Source organism: Anolis sagrei, chromosome 1, assembly GCF_037176765.1.
Source record: "Anolis sagrei isolate rAnoSag1 chromosome 1, rAnoSag1.mat, whole genome shotgun sequence".
Classification (NCBI taxonomy): domain Eukaryota; kingdom Metazoa; phylum Chordata; class Lepidosauria; order Squamata; family Dactyloidae; genus Anolis; species Anolis sagrei.
This window is the reverse complement of record NC_090021.1, coordinates 139,334,811-139,353,816: the sequence shown is the minus strand read 5'-3', so window position 1 is coordinate 139,353,816 and position 19,006 is coordinate 139,334,811. Positions and strand designations below refer to the sequence as shown.

The 19,006-nt window shown below is 42.3% G+C and overlaps 1 protein-coding gene across 1 annotated transcript in view; it reads right to left on the bottom strand.

Moving 5' to 3' along the window:
- The window catches only part of MFSD2B (MFSD2 lysolipid transporter B, sphingolipid), a 45,631-nt gene that overhangs the window by 6,761 nt on the left and 19,864 nt on the right, over positions 1-19,006 (bottom strand). Inside the window, exons 7-11 of the mRNA XM_060786935.2 lie at positions 15,663-15,753; positions 15,446-15,567; positions 13,190-13,273; positions 10,458-10,538; positions 2,195-2,304 (exon numbers count right to left, since the gene is read on the bottom strand). Coding sequence (XP_060642918.2) covers positions 2,195-2,304; positions 10,458-10,538; positions 13,190-13,273; positions 15,446-15,567; positions 15,663-15,753 — 488 coding nt within the window. The remainder of the gene's footprint in view (positions 1-2,194; positions 2,305-10,457; positions 10,539-13,189; positions 13,274-15,445; positions 15,568-15,662; positions 15,754-19,006) is intronic.

Below are 19,006 nucleotides of genomic sequence, written 5' to 3'. Positions count from 1 at the left end.
TTGCATACATAGTTTAACAAGGGGAAGTTTTATTGCTTGACGCTCAGATATTTTCACTTTTCAGACTCGTAGAGCAGTTTCCTACAGATCAGCAATTTCTGTCCATTTTGCCCTGGGAGGTAGTGAAGTTCTCACGTGGTCTCTCTTTTTGAAATGGTTTGAGCAAGTTAATCTTACAGATATTGTTTGAGTATCCCTTATCTGAAATGCTTGGGACCAGAATTGTTTCGGATTTCCAGTCTTTTTGTGTTGGAAATAGCAAGCTTCTAAAACCTCCACTAGTTATTTGTATGTGTGTGTGTGTAGTTCAGATTGCTTCCTGTATTGTATATGTGTGTATTGTTTTATATTCATGTACCATATTTGTTATGCTGCCCTTGGAGTGCCTTGTAAGCTGCCCTGAGTCCCTTTTGGGAGATTGTGGCAGGATATACATACGTTATTATTTATATTATTAAATAAATCATCATCATCATCATCATTATATATTGATGAAATTTGACCTTAACTCTTTGTTGTGGGAGGGACTGCAGACCATGTGATCAGAACTGGGCTTGTTCGGGGCTCAGACTCCATTTTAGAAGTAGCGTGCCTTTAGAAGCCAGCAGGAAAAGTTTGCTTTGGACTTCAGTAGAAACAGTATGCTGTACAGAAGTCATTAGACTCCATTGGACTTTCTGACTAGACAGAGATGCTTTGGGCTATTGATTATAAGAATGATGCCCAGTGTTATCTACACAGAGAAACAAAATCTACTTGTAACTGGATTGATATGCAAAGTACTTTCCTATATGCTGAATCAATGAATTTTGTGAGCAAACCAACTGCTTATTTTTGTCTCTTGAGAGCATGATTTAAAGGCAAATATATTTTAAGGGACACTATATTTTTTTGGGCAACTAAAAGAACACTTCTGAAACTCTGCTGTATATGTGTGTGTGTATTAGGCTGCTGATGAATGCCGTTTTCCCAAAAGATTATGATTCTGACAGGTCATGCTTTAACCAAGAAGTTATGGCATCATTTTTCAACAAGTTGTGACTTCTAACAAGGTCATCCCTTTCTAAAGATCATAAATCTCCAAAGGTTCTGGAGATAGCCATTTTCCAAAATTTTCAGATCTGCATATACATAGATAATGACATACTGTATCTTGGAGATGAGAATTACTTTTCAACACAAAATTTATTTTGTTTCCTATACATATTCATATATATGCAGCCTAGTATAATTTTATGCGCTATGTTTTCAATCATTTTGTGCCTGAAACGAAGTATGTGTATACATTGAACCAAAAGAAAGCAAAAGTGTCAGTATCTCAGTCATTTATGTGCATAATTCTGGAGTTTGGAATTTGAATTCCCAAAATGCCTTTTGGGGAAATGGCATTCACCAGCATTCATATATATATATATAAAATAAAATTAATGCCCTGTGTTACTTACACAGAGAAACTAAAAGAGCACTTCTGCAACTCTCTCGTGTGTTAATCTTCTCTCTCATTCATATATATATGTGTGTGTGTGTTAATCTTCTCTCTCATTCATATATATATATATATATATATATGTGTGTGTGTGTGTGTGTGTGTGTTAATCTTCTCTCTCATATATATATACATTAATTTTATAATCAATAGTCCATAGTCCAAAGCATCTCTCAGTTTTGAGAGTTTAATAGAGTCTCTAGTCTGAAAATCCAATGGAGTTGAATGGCTTCTATACACCATTCTGTTCCTACTGAAGTCCAAAACAAACTGTTCCTGCTGGCTTTTAAATGTACACTATTTCTAAAATGGAGTCTGAGCCCTGAACAAGCCCAGTTCTGATCACATGGTCTGCAGCCCCTTCCACAACAAAGAGTTGTGGTCAAATTGCGTACCAATATAATGATACTACTACTACTACTACTACTAATAATAATAATAATAATAATAATAGTGATCTCTGCTTTTTCCCCTCCATTAATTGACGATTCCTCATCAATGAAGTGCAAGATCATATCCACTTTGCCTCTTGTTGCAACTGCAAGATATAGGGGGAGGGAGGAGTATTTCAGAATTCCAGTTAAGGGATCTTCAGCCTGTACCACCAAGACTGATATCTTGTACAAATAACAAAATTTTCTTGTAAGTTTTGAGAACCACTAATCTCTACCTAGTACATACGCAAGCCCAGGCACAAGATTGTCCTACCATGGCAACAGCATAGATGCTGCAGTGCTCAGCCCAGATACAAAAGCCACCATGTAGGCAAGGAACACATTTGGGATCGTCACCAGCATTATCGTAAAAGGGATCATCCACTGGAAGAAAAGGAAATGCAGGTGAAAGAGAGTTTTTTTTATTTGTTTTTATTATGGGACATTCAAAACAAAACAGTGGAGTGGTACTGTCCCTAACAAGGTCAAAAATATTAGACAAATTCTAATGATTGAACTTCTGACAACAGATCAAGCCTGACAAGTATACTCCATCCATGAAAAGATTAATATTTGTCACAGCAAGACACTGAGGAAGGATTTTCATGGGTCCTAAATTGGAAGAGCCCCCATTAAAATTGCCATGGCTAATACAAAAGTTTGCTATACAAACTTAATCTTTCACTGGTTTTAAAATAATGTGATTGCTAAATACACACAAATGGGCACATAAACAAAAAATGCAATATTAGACTGAGGCTAACAGAAAGTAATGTAATTATTTAACTTGATTGATTTTGCAAATTACAACCGATGGCTGCTGTCAGATATTTCCTGCCCAAGGGAGAGCTGTATTTGACTGCTATCAGAGTCAATAACTTTCCCTTTACCCCCAGCCCTCCTGTCCATGACAGCCTGGCCCTTTAAACACCAAGTATGACCTCTGTTGCTGTACTACTGATTCCAGTACATAATGTGTAGGTACCCAAGCAAGGATATAAAGGCAGTAAGATAGAGGTGTTATCTGTAATCAATGTACAACGCTGTAGAAACTGAATTCCCTGCCTTCCTCTATACAATGCCCCAAAACCTGAGGATGTTACAGGCCCCATCTACACTGCCATTTAAAATCCACATTATCAGTTTTAAACTGGATTATGTGGCAGTGTAAAAAAAATTTTTGGGAAGGGTTTAAAATTTTGGGGGGGGGGTGTTTGAAAATTTGGGGGAGGGTTATGGTCACGCTGAAGCAAAGAGCACAGCAAGGGGCAGAGCAGCCTTCAATATTTATTTATTATTTATTTATTTATTTATTACTTGCACTTATTAACCGCCGCTCTCAGCCCTAGGGCGATTCGTGGCGGTGTACAACAACATACAAAAAGACAGTTTACAATAAGTCAAGACTATAACCAACATTCTACTACTACAAACATCTACTTATACTAAAAATCCGCTTCGTCATATCATAGGGACATAATCATTCTCATAGTCGTAGTCCATTCCGGTCGTCATTTCCAATAACATAGCACTCAATTGAAAGCCATCTCGAAAAGCCATGTTTTCAGGCCCTTGCGAAAGGCCAAAAGGGAGGGCGCCTGTCTAACTTCAGCAGGGAGGGAGTTCCACAGCCGGGGGGCCACCACCGAGAAGGCCCGCTCTCTCGTCCCCGCCAGACGTGCCTGTGAGGCAGGCGGGACCGAGAGAAGGGCCTCCCCAGATGATCTCAAGGCCCTCGTGGGCTCGTAGGCCGAGATGCGGTCTGCAAGGTATTTTGGGCCGGAACCGTTTAGGGCTTTGTAGGATAGTACCAGCACCTTAAATTGGGCCCGGTAGCAAATCGGCAGCCAGTGGAGCTGGGACAGCAGGGGCGTTGTATGCTCCCTGCGCCCTGCTCCTGTTAACAACATGGCTGCCGCGCGCTGGACTAGCTGGAGCTTCCGGGCCGTCTTCAAGGGCAGCCCCACGTAGAGAGTGTTGCAGTAGTCGAGGCGGGATGTGACCAAAGCGTGTACCACCGTGGCCAAGTCAGACTTCCCAAGATACGGGCGCAGCTGGCGCACGAGCCTAAGCTGTGCAAATGCTCCCCTGGTCACCGCTGAGACCTGGGGATCCAGGCTCAGTGACGAATCCAGGGTCACACCCAAGCTGCGAACCTGCGCCTTCAAGGGGAGTGCGACCCCGTCCAGCACAGGCTGTAACCCTATACCCTGCTCGGCCTTGCGACTGACCAGGAGTACCTCTGTCTTGTCTGGATTTAATTTCAGTTTGTTCGCCCTCATCCAGACCATTACAGCGGCCAGGCACCGGTTCAGGACTTCGACAGCCTCCTTAGTAGCAGGTGGAAAGGAGTGACAGAGTTGGACGTCATCTGCGTACAGATGACACCGCACCCCGAAACTCCGGATGATCTCACCCAGCGGCTTCATGTAGATGTTAAACAGCATGGGGGACAAGATAGAACCCTGAGGAACCCCACAGGTCAAAGGCTGTGGTGTTGAACAGGAGTCCCCCAATAACACCTTCTGGGTACGACCCTCCAGAAATGACCGGAGCCACTGCAAAGCAGTGCCCCCGAGACCCATCTCTGCAAGGCGCCCCAGAAGAATACCGTGGTCGACGGTATCGAAGGCCGCTGAGAGGTCCAGGAGCACCAACAGGGACACACTCCCCCTGTCTAGCTCCCGGCGCAGATCATCCACTAAGGCGACCAAGACCGTCTCGGTACCATGTCCCGGTCTGAAACCAGACTGTGCCGAATCCAGATAATCCGTGTCTCTCAAGAATACCTGGAGTTGTGAGGCCACCACGCTTTCCATGACTTTGCCCAAGAAGGGAAGATTGGAAACGGGCCGAAAGTTGTCGAATTTGGTGGGGTCCAATGATGGTTTCTTCAACAGCGGCTTTATAATAGCCTGTTTTAGGCTCGCTGGAATCTTGCCTTCCCGAAGGGAGGCATTAACCACCACCGTTACCCACTCGGCCAATCCCCCTCTGGCCTCCTTCAGAAGCCAGGATGGGCAGGGGTCTAGGATGGACGTGGTGGGCCTCATTCCTCCAAGTATCTTGTCCACATCCTCGGGCTTCACAAACTGAAAAGAATCCATCAAAATAGGACAAGCAGGTGCTTGTGTCACATCCACAGAGACTGCATTTAATGTGGTGTCCAGCCCAGAGCGGATCAAAGCGACTTTGTCTGCAAAGAACCGAGCAAATGCTTCACAGCGCGTGACCGAATTGTCAGGGCTCCCACCTGAGGTAGGGGGAGTTAAAAGGCCTCTGACAATCCGAAACAACTCCGCCGGACGGTTTTTTGCAGACGCAATAGTGGCCGCAAAGAAAGATTTCTTTGCGGCTTTTATTGCCGCGGCATATGCCCTTAGAAAGGACACAAACCGTGCTCGATTTGGCTCGCTTGGGTCCGAGCGCCACACGCTCTCTAGTTCCCTCTTCCTTCGCTTCATCGCTGCCAGCTCCTCAGTAAACCAAGGAGCTGGTTTAGCTCGGTTACTTGAGAGGGGACGTTCCGGAGCGATCCTGTCAATTGCCCTGGTCATCTCTCCATTCCAGAGAGCGACCAAGGCCTCGACATGGTCACCTACCGAGGTGGCGGGAAAATCCCCAAGAGCCGTCAGGAATCCATTCGGATCCATAAGCCTCCTGGGGCGGACCATCTTAATGGGTCCTCCACCTTTGCGGAGGTTAGGGGCCGCAGTAAGTCTAAATCTGATCAGGAAGTGGTCGGTCCATGGCAACGGAGAGATAGACAACTCCTCCACACCGCCACCCTGCTCCCATCCCTGGCAGAAGACCAAGTCCAATGTGTGTCCAGCGCAGTGGGTGGGGCCAGTTATTCGTTGGGACAGCCCCATGGTTGCCATGGCGGACATGAAGTCCTGAGCCGCTCCTGTGAGGGTCGCCTCGGCATGGATGTTGAAGTCCCCCAGCACAAGAAGCCGTTGGGACTCCACCGCCAGGCTCGAGACCACCCCCGCTAGCTCAGGTAGGGAGACTGTAGTGCAGCGAGGTGGACGGTACACTAACAGAATCCCTATTCTGTCCCGGTCACCCACCCTCAGGTGGACGCATTCAAAATTTGTGGTCTGCGGGATGGGGCTCCTGGTCAGATGGATGGAATCTCTATAGACTACCGCGACCCCGCCTCCCCGTCCTCCGGCTCTTGGTTGGTGTTGCACGGAGAACCCTGGAGGGCAAAGCTGGGAGAGTGCAACACCGTCAATAATAATATTCACTCAGCAACAAATACTACGTGCCATCGGGCACATTTATAAAGTGCTAGATCTAAAGTGCTCTGTTCAACGATGAATTAAAGTGCGGCACAGAGGGACAGGGAAGGGGCGTAAGTGCTGGTGCAATCTAGCAGCAGACGGCAGGCACCTTAAAGTGCTCTATTACGTTCTTATCACATTAGTATTAGAAGACAACCAAGAATGTACTGAGGGTCTGCAGCTCTGCCCCTGTCAACCACCTCCACCAAGTCTGGCCTCCTTAATGGGAGCATTCAACACCCCCCCTCCCCGCAACTTGGTTGCTTCACTACATCGGCTATTGCTGCAAGTAATGACAGTGTGAATAAATTGTCAATATTTGCTTGAGATAGTGCTTGCAGTTCTGGAGGGACTCTTAATTTTTTGCATCTCATAGACTTAGCACGAGGATTTGGTTAACCAGTTAAAATTCATGAGTAAAACAGTTATTTTTTTTAACCTGAACAATTTCCATGAACACCTTAAAATAAATGTTTTATATGTTCTGCTAAATTCCTTCCTAAGTTTCCTTTTTAGGCAAACACAGACTAACACTGCTATTTCTTTAAAACAGTTTGATGGGGCCCTTCTGGCTAGATCAGTGTTTCTCAACCTTCCTAATGCCATGACCCTTCATGTTGTGGTTTATTTATTTATTGTGTCAGGAGCAACCAGGCAGTTGTATTACATTTTTAACAAAACAAACAAACAAACAGACAAAACACAAAGTTTGAAAGCTTGGTAGTTGATTAAATGTCCTTTGACCAGTATCTGGCCACTTGGAGTGCCTCTGGTGTTGCCGCACCAATGTTGTGGTGACCCCCAACCATTAAAAAAAATCATTGCTACTTTATAACTGTAATGTTGCTCCTGTTATGAATCATAATGTAAATATCTGATATGCAGGATGTATTTTCATTCACTGGATCAAATTTGGCACAAATACCTGATATGTCCAAATTTGAATACTGGTGGGGTTTGGGGGATTCATTTTGTCATTTGGGTGTCGTAGTTGCTGGTATTTATAGTTCACCTACAATCAAAGAGCATTCTGAACTCCACTAACGATGTAATTGAACCAACCTTGGTACATAGAACTCCCATGACCAACAGAAAATACTGGAAGGGTTTGGTGGGCACTGACCTTGAGTTTTGGAATTGAGGTTCACCTCCATCCGGAGAGTACCATGGAGCCGAACAATGATGGATCTGGACCAAAACTGGCACAGATACTCAATATGCCCAAATGTGAACACTGGTGGGAAAACACACTTGACATTTGGGAGTTGTAGTTGCTGGGATGTATAGTTCACCAACAATCAAAGAGCATTCTGAATCCCACCAATGATAGAATTGGGCCAAACTTCCCACACAGAATTCAAATGCCTTGAAGTAACTCACTGGTGTGAACCTCCTTCCAATCTTACACGCTCTCCCTCGCCTGCACAAGTGCATTACGCCTGCTCTCCCCTCCCCACTTGGAGTCCAAGAAACAGCCCTCACATTGACTGAGAGGCCGGCCAATCACAGCGGAGGAGGGCTTTTGGTGGGAGGATTTGCCGTCTGTTTCCAAAAAGGAAGAGAAAGACGGGTGGAGAGATCTTCAGCCTTCTCTGCCAAAGGGTATGTAAATGTATGTTTTCTGATGGTCTTTGGTGACCCCTCTGAAACTCCTTCGTGACTCTACCCCAGGAGTCCCAACCCCCAAGTTGAGAAACACTGGACGAAATAGTTCTCTCTCTATACCAGGAGTCCTCAAACTACGGCCCGGGGGCCAGATACGACCCTCCAAGGTACTTTACCCGGCCCTCACCCAGGGTCAACCTAAGTCTGAAATGACTTGAAAGCACACAACAACAACAACAACAACAACAATCCTATCTCATCAGCCAAAAGCAGACCCACACTTCCCACTGAAATACTAATAAGTTTATATTTCTTAAATTTTTTCTTCATTTTAATTATTGCATTGTTCTTAAGTGTTTTTTTGCACTACAAATAAGATATGTACAGTGTGCATAGGAGTGCATTCATGTTTTTTTCAAATTATAATCCGGCCCTCCAAGAGTTTGAGGGACGGTGACCTGGCCCTCTGTTTTAAAAGTTTGAGGACCCCTGATCTATACAATCAAAGCAAAAGAGCTACTGAGCTACTGAACTCTGGAAGAGGAAAAACAGAGCTTGCATAATACTTGAATTGGCCTACAGTGCTCAGCATAATTTCGCCACAAGAGAGCACTCTAATAATACAAAATTGCAATGTGGCCAGAAGGAAGATTCAGCACTGCAGCAACATTTGTCCACTCAGAAACCAAAGTATTCAGAAATGGATAAACCTAGGGAAGTAATATGACCCAAAAGGAGATAAACTCAAGACTAATGTTCTGAGAATCTTGCTAGCGTAACCCAAGAAGACAGGAAAAGAACTCAGCACTGATGTGTAAGTATTTCTAGACGAATGGCTGTGGGTAGCAATTGCTCTTGTTCTTCCTATTAACTGTAATTGACAATTTGCAGTAATAAAGCATTTTCCTGACACAGTTCAGAAGCTGCCAATAAGAAGAGACTGCATAATTAGCTCATTTGGGTGAGCAATTACATGGTATGCTAAGCAGAAGTATGTGGGGAAGGAGAAACCAGCAAAGGACTACCAAGCAAGGCTTTAGGGAATCGAGAGGTTCACTGGTTTAAGGAAAATCAAATGGACAAAACTGCAGAAAGGTTAAGCGCCCAGTTGTCCACTTCTCTTGTTGCATTTCCTCCCCTTAACTAAACCATAACATTTGCCATCACTTAAATTAATGATTTTAATGTATTATGCATTTATGGGACTACACCCCACCCTCCTTATGCTGGCCTATGACTGTAATAAAGATTTGATTTGAAGCGTAAATTGATTGTAATTAAAGTAAATGAATATTCTTTGAAGCAAGGACCTGAAGGTCTCGGGGGTCATCTACACAGACAAAAACAAATTGCATTCACTTCATATCCAGTGCTGGCATAACACACAACGTATCTGAGGATTCAGTTGAGTACTTTTACACCCCTGAGGATTTAAATAAAAGCCATTGAAATCCACAAGCATGTGGACAATTTCAACAGAAAGGAGGAAACCATGAAAATGAACAAAATCTGGCTACCAGTATTAAAAAAAACTCTAAAATTAAAACAGCAAAACAGCAGAGGGAAAACAATCAGGGACATCTAATCACCTCTCAACAAAAGTTTGCTCCAGGCACTGCCAGGCCATCAAATGCTAATCAAGGTAGTCAGTTGAAACATTCACACCTAGCTCCAGCAGACAAGAGTTCTTTGTCCCACCCTGGTCATTCCACAGATATATAAACACATTTTCCTAGTTCCAACAGACCTCACTACCTCTGAGGATGCTTGCCATAGGTGCAGGCGAAGCGTCAGGAGAGAATGCCTCTAGAACATGGCCATATAGCCTGAAAAAACCTACAACAACCTAGTGATTCCGGCCATGAAAGCCTTCGACAATACATTTAAATAAAAGTTTAAAAGATTACCTCTTGCCTCACACTCTTCTGGAAAATCTAGATTTTTTTACATGTGAACATGGCCTCCTCTGCACAGGGACTAACATTTCGTTTAAAGCTGGCTTTTATTTGTTTGTTGTTTGCATTGGGGATGTACAATCTGGCTACCAGTATTTAAAAAAATATAAAATTACAACAGCAAAACATCAGAGAGGAAACAATCAAGGACACCGAATCACCTCTCAATAAAAGATTGCCCCAGGCACTGCCAGGCCATCAAATGCTAATCAAATGCTAAACATTCACACCAAGCTCCAACACACAAAAGTTCTTTCTCCCACCCTGGTCATTCCACAGATATATAAACCCTTTTTCCTAGTTCCAACCGACCTCACTACCTCTGAGGATGCTTGTCATAGATGCAGGTGAAACGTCAGGAGAAAATGCCTCTAGACCATGGCCATATTCTACCCTGCCTTTCTCACCCCAGAGGGGACTCAAAGCGGCTATTTATTTATTTAGGACATTTGTATCCCGTCCTATCTCGACCTATGCAGAGGGACTTAATATTCCTTGGATTGGATTGATCCATACTCAGATGGTCTTTGTGGCACCATCCTAGTTTGGAACTGGTCTGTGTAAACACTCAGCAGTGAAATGGTTCTCCTCAATCCACATGCTTACTTGGATTAAATAGCTGTGAACAAACAGCCTGTTTGAGTAGGTTTTTGTGTTGATCTGGGGAGTGGGTTTGGGTCTTACTTACCGATATCCCACAGGCTGCACTCTTTTTGCCAAAGTGCCTGAGAAACCATTGCCAGAAAGGAATGCTCAGTGTTGCTGACACCTGTGTATAATAAAGAAAGTAATACAACTGAGAAGGGGGAACATGTTTTATAGTGGCCAGGTGGGATGGCTAAGAAGATTAAGAAATACCATCACTAGTCAGAATAGTCAACATTTCAGGAAACTCATGTCAACATAGAAGAGAAAACATATTTTTAGTGATCAGGAGGAATGTACAAGCCAGAAATACCATCTCCAGACAAAATGTGAAAAGTTTTACGTATCACCCCAAGCAGATCTCATTGTGTGAATTCAAGAAAGATGGGAAGGAGCCGCAGTGGCGCAATGGGTTAAACCCTTGTGCCAGCTGAACTGCTGACCTGAAGGTCAACAGTTCAAATCCACAAGATGGGGTGACCTCCCATCTGTCAGCTCCAGCTTCTCATGCAGGGACATGAGAGAAGCCTCCCACAGGATGGTAATACATCTGGGCAATGTATCTGCAACCAATTTTCTCACACTAGAGGCAACTTGCAGTTTCTCAAGTCACTTCTGATACGATAAAGTAAATAAATAAAGATGGGGCGAAATGTGTGCATTCCACAGATACCACGAGAATGAATTAAAAAATTCAAAAGTCAAATTAAGTGAATTTTGCACTCTGGCAAATATTTACTATCAGTCATTTCTTGAATTGGTCACATGTTGATTGTGCTCTGCTATCTCTTGTCTTGGTATAATCCACATTGTAGCTCCACCACATAAAGTGCCATGTCTCAATGGAGTTGTGGGAGTTGCAGTTTTACATGGGCTTTAGACTTTCTTGTCAAAGAGCGTTAATGTCTCGCCAAATTACAAATACCAGGTTTCCATAACATTGAGCCATAGTAGTAAAAGTGCTGTCAGACGGCATTAATTCTATAGTGTAGATTTACTCTAAGTGATGTAAGATCGACACTTATCTTTTTCTTACTGATCAACTAGGCTGTCAGCTGTCTCCACAGCGCTTGACTGACAATATGTTCACACATGATATCACATTGCTCTCTGATTTAATGACCACAATTTCCATTAGCCTTGCAAATGAGACCTGAGTACTTTTTGAAATGTAATAGTGCCATCTAGTCAAAAGATAAGGAATATTTTTCAGGAAAAGATGCAGAGATGTCAAGGCTGTAGATTAAACTGTGGGTGTTGAAAGCTAGGGGATAATATGAATAGCAAATATGATATAGTGCAGAAGTTTCAGCATGAGGACTGGAATGAACGTGCTTCTTTGGATTTCAAAGCTAGAATTCTAAAAAAACACAATTGGGAGTGAACACCATGGAGATTTCCTTCTAGAAAATATGCCAAAAAAGTGTTGTAATCTACCCCAATTTCAAAATAAGCTTATGAGGGATGAATGAAAAGTAATGCCTCCACCTTCATAACTCAACAGATGGCAGTACTGGTATGCGGCAGGTACTGATTTGTTCAGTAGACTCTCCTCTACAGTTCCATTATGGCGGGAAGCCTTAGCATTGAACAGTTGTGTTGTTAAAGTGCAAAGTATGGAACCCGGCACAGACAATCGGTCAATGTGATTTAAGCAATGTGCAGAGGCGGCCCTAGGTAATTTTCAACGGTAAGCAAACAGTATTTTGGAGCCACCCCCCCCCCCCCAAACGTTGTGGGAGTTCTGTGTGCCATATTTGATTCAATTCCATCACTGGTGGAGTTCAGAATGCTCTTTGATTGTAGGTGAACTATACATCCCAGTAACTACAACTCGCATATGTCAAGGTCTATTTTTCCCCAAGAGCGCCTCACTAGCGCCCCTGGGCAAAATCAACTATACTGCAAATGCTTGCTTTGCATAATGGGTTGAGCCGCCCCTGGCAATGTGCAGTCATTGAATTCTTGACAGCAGAAGGTCCCACCTCAAAGGAGATTCATCAGAGAATGCAAGCTGTTTATGGTGGTTGTGTTGATGTGAGTACTGTGTGTCATTGGGTGAGAAGGTTTAAAGATGTTGAGGTGGGAACATCTGACTTGTGTGACAAAGAGTTGGATGTCCTGTGACAGCAACCACCGAGTTTCACAAGCAAAATGTTGACAGATTGATTCAGGACAATCGTCGTATCACTCAGAGAGAAATTTCAAGCATAATTGGCATTTCACAAGAATATGTGGGTCACATTATTGCTTTGCTTGGCTATTGGAAAATCTGTGCACAATGGGTACCCAGGATGCTGACGCCTGAAATTAAAGTGCTCAGACTTGAAACTTCAGAGACTGGATCTCACCACCGTACGGCATTCTCCATAAAGTCCAAATTTAGCACCGTCTGACTTCCATTTGTTCTCAATAATGAAAGAAGGTCTGTGGGGACATCATTATGCTTCTGATGAAGATGTTGGGAGACCTGTAAGATGCTGATTGCAGAAACAGAGTGTCGACTTCTTCTGTGTCAGCTTCAGAAAACTTGTTCATTGTTGGCAGAAATGTATCCAATTGTCTGGTGATTATGTGGAAAAGTGAATAGTGGTAGCTAAAGAGCACATTCTAAGGATTATTTCTGCGTTTAATTTATTAAAATATTCCCTTCCAAGCCCAAGTAATGAAGGTGGAGGCATTACTTTTCATTCAACCCTCGTATATACCTATTTAGCAACAGTTTTATGAAAATGAGACTGTAACAACAAAAGGCCTTTTTTTCTACTCACTTACCAAAATTGTCACTACTAAGTTCTGAAAGTGGCTATGAAGATCAGCTGCATGGGTACAAAAGAGGACAAAGTTGCTTTGTTCAAGCTGGTGAGTTGAAGACAAAACAAAAAATATGAACAACATGTTATATTAGTTATCAACAGGATGTGAATAAGTAAAAATTGATTCAAATCAAGTTTTATGTTTGGAATGCATGTTTTCTCAACAAGAATGCACATTAACAGGTTGATATAACAATTAAAGTGTGTTCATTTACAATACAGTAAGCACCTATCCACATATATCTTTGCATTGGACAGTTATTGTTTAATTTTAATACATTTTAAAAAACCTCCCACAATTGCATTTATTTATTAACTTACTTACTCTATTTGAGTCCCGCCTTTCTCTACCCTGAAGGGGATCTCAAGTCGGTTTTACATATGGCAACTATTCAATGCTTTTAGACAACGAACAGTTAAGACTACACCATAATTGTACAGCTATTATGATGAGTGGAGGGTGTCGTCCACAAAAGTATGCTCTTTTGCTTTCAAGATACACAAGGATGGGTGTAGGCACCCCATTTCATGATACCATTAACAATGTATTGTCAAAGGTTTTCATGGCCAGAATCACTGGGTTATTGTAGCTTTTTGGGGCTTTATGGCCATGTTCTAGAAACATTCTCTAATTTTTCCTGCATCTATGGCAGGCATCCAGGGCTGAGAAGAATTCCAGAGCAGGGAAGCCACCACCGAGAAGGCCCTTTCCCTCATTTCCACTAACTGCGCCAGTGAGAGTGGTAGGACTGTGAGAAGTGCCTCCGTAGAGGGCCTTTTATTTATTTATTTATTTATTTATTTAAAACATTTATATTCTGTCCTTCTCACCCGAAGGGGACTCAGGGCGGAGCACAACATACAAATGGAAAACATTCAATTTCAGCACATAAATAAATTATACAAATACATAAACATTAAAACCATTTATCTCAACATTAAAATCCACTGTTTAAAACTGTCTCGATCACCTGCATCGAATCTAGTTGGCATGGTAAGGTTTACTATTGCTACCTTATTGCACTGTGTCAAAAGTTTGGTCCCACAGCCAAGTTTTAAACAGGACAGGAAGGAGGGGGCCGATCTGATCTCACCAGGAAAAGAGTTCCATAGCCGAGGGGCAGTCACAGAGGAGGTCCTCTCTCTCGTCTCTGTCAATTGCGCCTGTGACAGTGGCGGGACAGAGAGCAGGACCTTCCCGGAGGATCTTAATCTCTGCAATGGTTCATAGAGGGAGATGCATTCGGACAGGTAAATTGAACCAGTGCTGTTTAGGGCTTTATAAGCCAAATCCAGCACTTTGAATTGCACCCAGTAGCAAACTGGCAACCAGTGGAGTGGACATAACATGGGAGTTGTATGCTCCCTGTATGCTACTCCAATTATTAACCTGGCCGCCTCTCGCTGGACTATTTGAAGCTTCCGAACAATCTTCAAAGGTAATCCCACGTAGAGCCTTCTGTGTGGTGGCTCCCCCAACTCTGGAACACCCTCCTCAAGGACATCAGACAAGCCCCATTGTTGGCAGCCTTTAGGAAGAGCTTGAAGACTTGGCTGTTCCAGTGTGCCTTTCCAGAATAGGAAACTCCCAGCATCATGTCCCAGTTGCACTTTATTAGAGATGTAAGACTGTCTGCACACTGCACCTACCCTAGAATCCTTACATTTCACCTGTCATGTCCAGCACTTTTAACTGTACCCATTACATTTGGCCGGCCCTAGTTTTTAAATGTGTCACGGTGTATTGTCTTATTGTTTTTACTGTTGCTTTAATGTTTTTGGTTTGCTTTATGAGTTTTATTATGTATTTGTTATGCTGTTGTTTTATTGAGGCCTTGGCCTGTGTAAGCCGCATTGAGTCCTTCGGGAGATGTTAGCGGGGTACAAATAAAGATAATAATAATAATAATAATAATAATAATAATAATAATAATAATAGAGTGTGTTACAGTAGTCTATCCCAGATGTAATGAGAGCATGGACCACCATGGCCAAGTCTGATCTCGCAAGGTATGGACTTAAGGCCTGGGCGGGTTCATAGGGGGAGATGCAGTCATGCAAATAGGCTGGACCTATTTGATGAGTATGATGAATGAGTGGCTGCCTCTGGACTAGCTACGGATTAAACAAGCAGTGTAAATAAGCTCCATGTTTCTTTGTAAGAGATGTCAGTACAAGGCAGGCTGCTGCAAGATCCCTGACAAACCAGAATTACCTGGACAGCAGTTGAGATCAGGAGAAATGATGCTGTGAACTTCACATACGGCCCATACTTCATTGCCAGCTTATGTCCCTCGAAGAAAGAAATTCTTTGGTCTGTTTTCAAGGCATATGGGTCTATGAATATGAATATGCACATATAAATAATATTACATTTTGAAAATAGGACACCAGAGTATTGAATGTTGGGAAGTATTCAACGAGGTACACACCAATTTTTTCTTTCACTCCAAAGAAAAGGGCAGCGATGCCAACAAGGTATATCCCTCCTATTGTTCCTGCTGCGATCATGTAGAGTTTTCTCTTCATATAAAATGTGGAGAGAGATGGTAAGATATCAGGGGGAAATGGGGGAAGGGGAATTGGAGAGAAGCATATTTAATTCAAAAACACTAGGAAGACAATGGCTTATCTCATCGTAACATAACACAACCAAAAAGCAATAAAACGGCATAAAAGTGATGTACTGAGTAGCAGACTTATAAATATGTTAATTGCCCGCAAAGGTTTTTAGAAGTCTATTGGGGCTGACAAAGAAAGGGGAGATATGCATTTCTCTGCTTGGCATAGAGAAGAAGGGCTTTTCAGTTCGAGCAGTCTATAGTTTCTCAGCTGTCTGCAAATGGAGCACTCCTTCCCTTCTCTACCGGTCTACCAACTTGTCTGCATGCAATATCCGCATCCGTCTAGCTCCTATGGACTGCTGCCAAAAAGAGGAATTATGGTCTGAACAGATAATTAGTTGCATGCAAAATAATTACATTGTTTCACGTAGGAAGGTAAGTAGTCGAGCCAACATGTTTACAAGGAGGAAAGGGAAAGCTGTCTAAAGTCCAGTGTAACAACAGTGCATGCTATTTATGGCCAGTCTTTTTCTGGCCATACCTTCATGTATTAGGGAGAGACAGCTGCTGGCTAATTGCTCCAGAGAGGTGGCTGGTGCTTTGTCAAATGGAAGAGATCCATAGATCTCTCTAGGATGGGCTGACCAACATCTGTGTGCATCTGTGAAAAGGAAGAACAGATAAAACACAGTTCGAGACACAGACAAAACAATCAAGGTAAGGAAAAGGCAAGTGAGCACAAGCACTGAGCTGCAAGACAAAAGCAGTGGGGATACTGAGGATCCGATAAAGGGCCACCAATTGGCATTTTTTAGCCATGTCAAATGCTACACCTATGCTCATATAGGCCAATGTATGTTTACAAAAAACCCTGTATATATGCAACACATACCTCCAATGATCTGTCTCTTCCAAATGAAATAAAATCTGGAAAAACTACCTTCGAGTATTCCTTGTTTAAGAAAACCCTACAAAAAATTAATGGGGTTGCCATAGGTTGAGAAGCAGATACATATGTGCATGCACACACATGTACCACTCCGAGATTTTTGAAGAAATGGGGAGTACATAAAACTAGGAAAATGAAATACCACTTAGATCTCAATATGTTTCATTCCTGGCAATAATGGTTATGAAAAGTTACTATGGTTGTTCTTGTTATTCCTTTGCTATTTATTTTTTGTTTCTGCATCACATAAAAGCAGTATTTTCTCTGGGACAAGAATCCCTTTTGGGGGATTATGTTGTCAGCTGCTACATAAACAGATGATGTTATTGTATTTCATCAATTCTAAGGCGCCTTCTACACCACCTCATAATCCAGTTTCTCAAAGCACATGATAATCTACTATGATCTGCTTTGAACTGGATTATATGAGTCTACACTGTCATATATACGGTTCTGGCCCAGCTTACTTGTCTGAACGCATCTGCCTCTATGTCCCACCTCGTAACCTAAGATCATCCGGCGAGGCTCTGCTCTCGCTTCCACCAACATCGCAAATGCGGCTGGTGGAGACGAGGGACAGGGCCTTCTCGGCAGTGGCCCCCGCCTGTGGAACATGCTTCCAAATGAGATACGATAGACCCCATCCCTCCTGGCTTTCAGGAAGAAAGTAAAATCGTGGTTGTGGGACCAGGCCTTTAGTCAGCAGACATAAAGCAGCACTTTGGTTGAAATGAACTGGAAAGACAATTTACATGAGGATACGGTTTTACTGGTAATTAGGATTTTATACTGTTTAATTAATGGCTTATGTATTTTATGTTTTTTAATGGTTTGATGGTTTTTGTTTAATGGTTATTGTATTAACTGTTCATGTAACGGCATCGAATTGCTGCCTATGTAAGCCATCCTGAGTCCCCCTTTCGGGCTAGAGAAGAGATGGGATATAAATACAATAAAAATAATAAAAAAATAATAAATATAATCCCATTCAAAACAGATAATCTGGATTTTGTATGGAAGCATAGAAGGGGCTCAAGATGCACTTTTTTGCTATATAAACATCTCTAAAAATGGAATGCATCTAAGAATCGCATTGTATCTCATGTATTTTGGGTGGTGATGGTGGTACTGAAATTAGAGTGCATCTTACAATCAATGGTATCTTACAATTAAAGAAATACAGTTCTTCAAAAATATATTTTTTTCTGTCCAAATAACAGCGACTTTTCACCACTCACATTTGCTTGTAAAAAGAAGCTGTTTATTCCATTAGAATCATCCTCAAGGATCCATCCAAGATCATTCTACTAATGGTTCAAGATAGTTTCCATAGAGGATATTTGCTAAATCGACTGCTGTTTTTACTCACTAAATGTCGTTATATTTATATTTTACTGTATTTAAATGTTAACCTTCACCCAAAAAAACCCTGAATGACTAATTTTAAAGCAGTGCTTATCAAAGCTACAGGAAGAGAAAGACACACAGATGCTTTAAGAAAAAAGATGCACAGATCTGTTCACCGAGTTATACGTATAGTAAAAAACGGGAGGAGGGGTGTTTTTAGAATATAGCACTTAGAAGCACTTACTATTTCCCACATGGGCAATAATTGCTGTTTGGGTAATCACTGGGTATGTTTGGGATTTTTCTGACGAGCAGAAAGATTTAACATCAGAGTTATTGTTTCATGGTGGTGACCAGAATACTTCTCTGATCCAGAAGTAACACAGCTATTTGAAAGACAGACAGAAGGACATAATCTGGGACTGAAAATATAAATAATTTACACTGATGGATGTAATGTAAGCCATAGAGATTAATGCTTTTAGTCACTACAAAGCCATTATTATTATTAACTGCCATAAAGTCAACTGTGATTTATGGTGAATGAGAAACTTCTAGGTCACCTCTCCCATCAATAGTCCTTCTCAGGTCTTGCAGACTCAGTCCAACCAAATATCTTGACTAAGTTCATTCATATGGAGAATGGTCTTCCTTTTTTCTAATTGCTTCTACCTAACCAAACATTATTGTCTTTTCTAGTGAATCATGTCTCCCTGTAATGGTGACAGTATGACAGTCTCAGTTTAGTCATCTTGGTTTCTAAAGAGAGTTCAATATTGATTTGCTCTGGGACACATTTGTTTATTTTTCAAGCAGTCCACCTCAGAACTCTTCTCCAGCACCATGTCTCAAGCTGCTTTGAGTCTCCTTGTGGAGAGAAAAAGAGGGGTATAAATATACATAACAATACTACTAC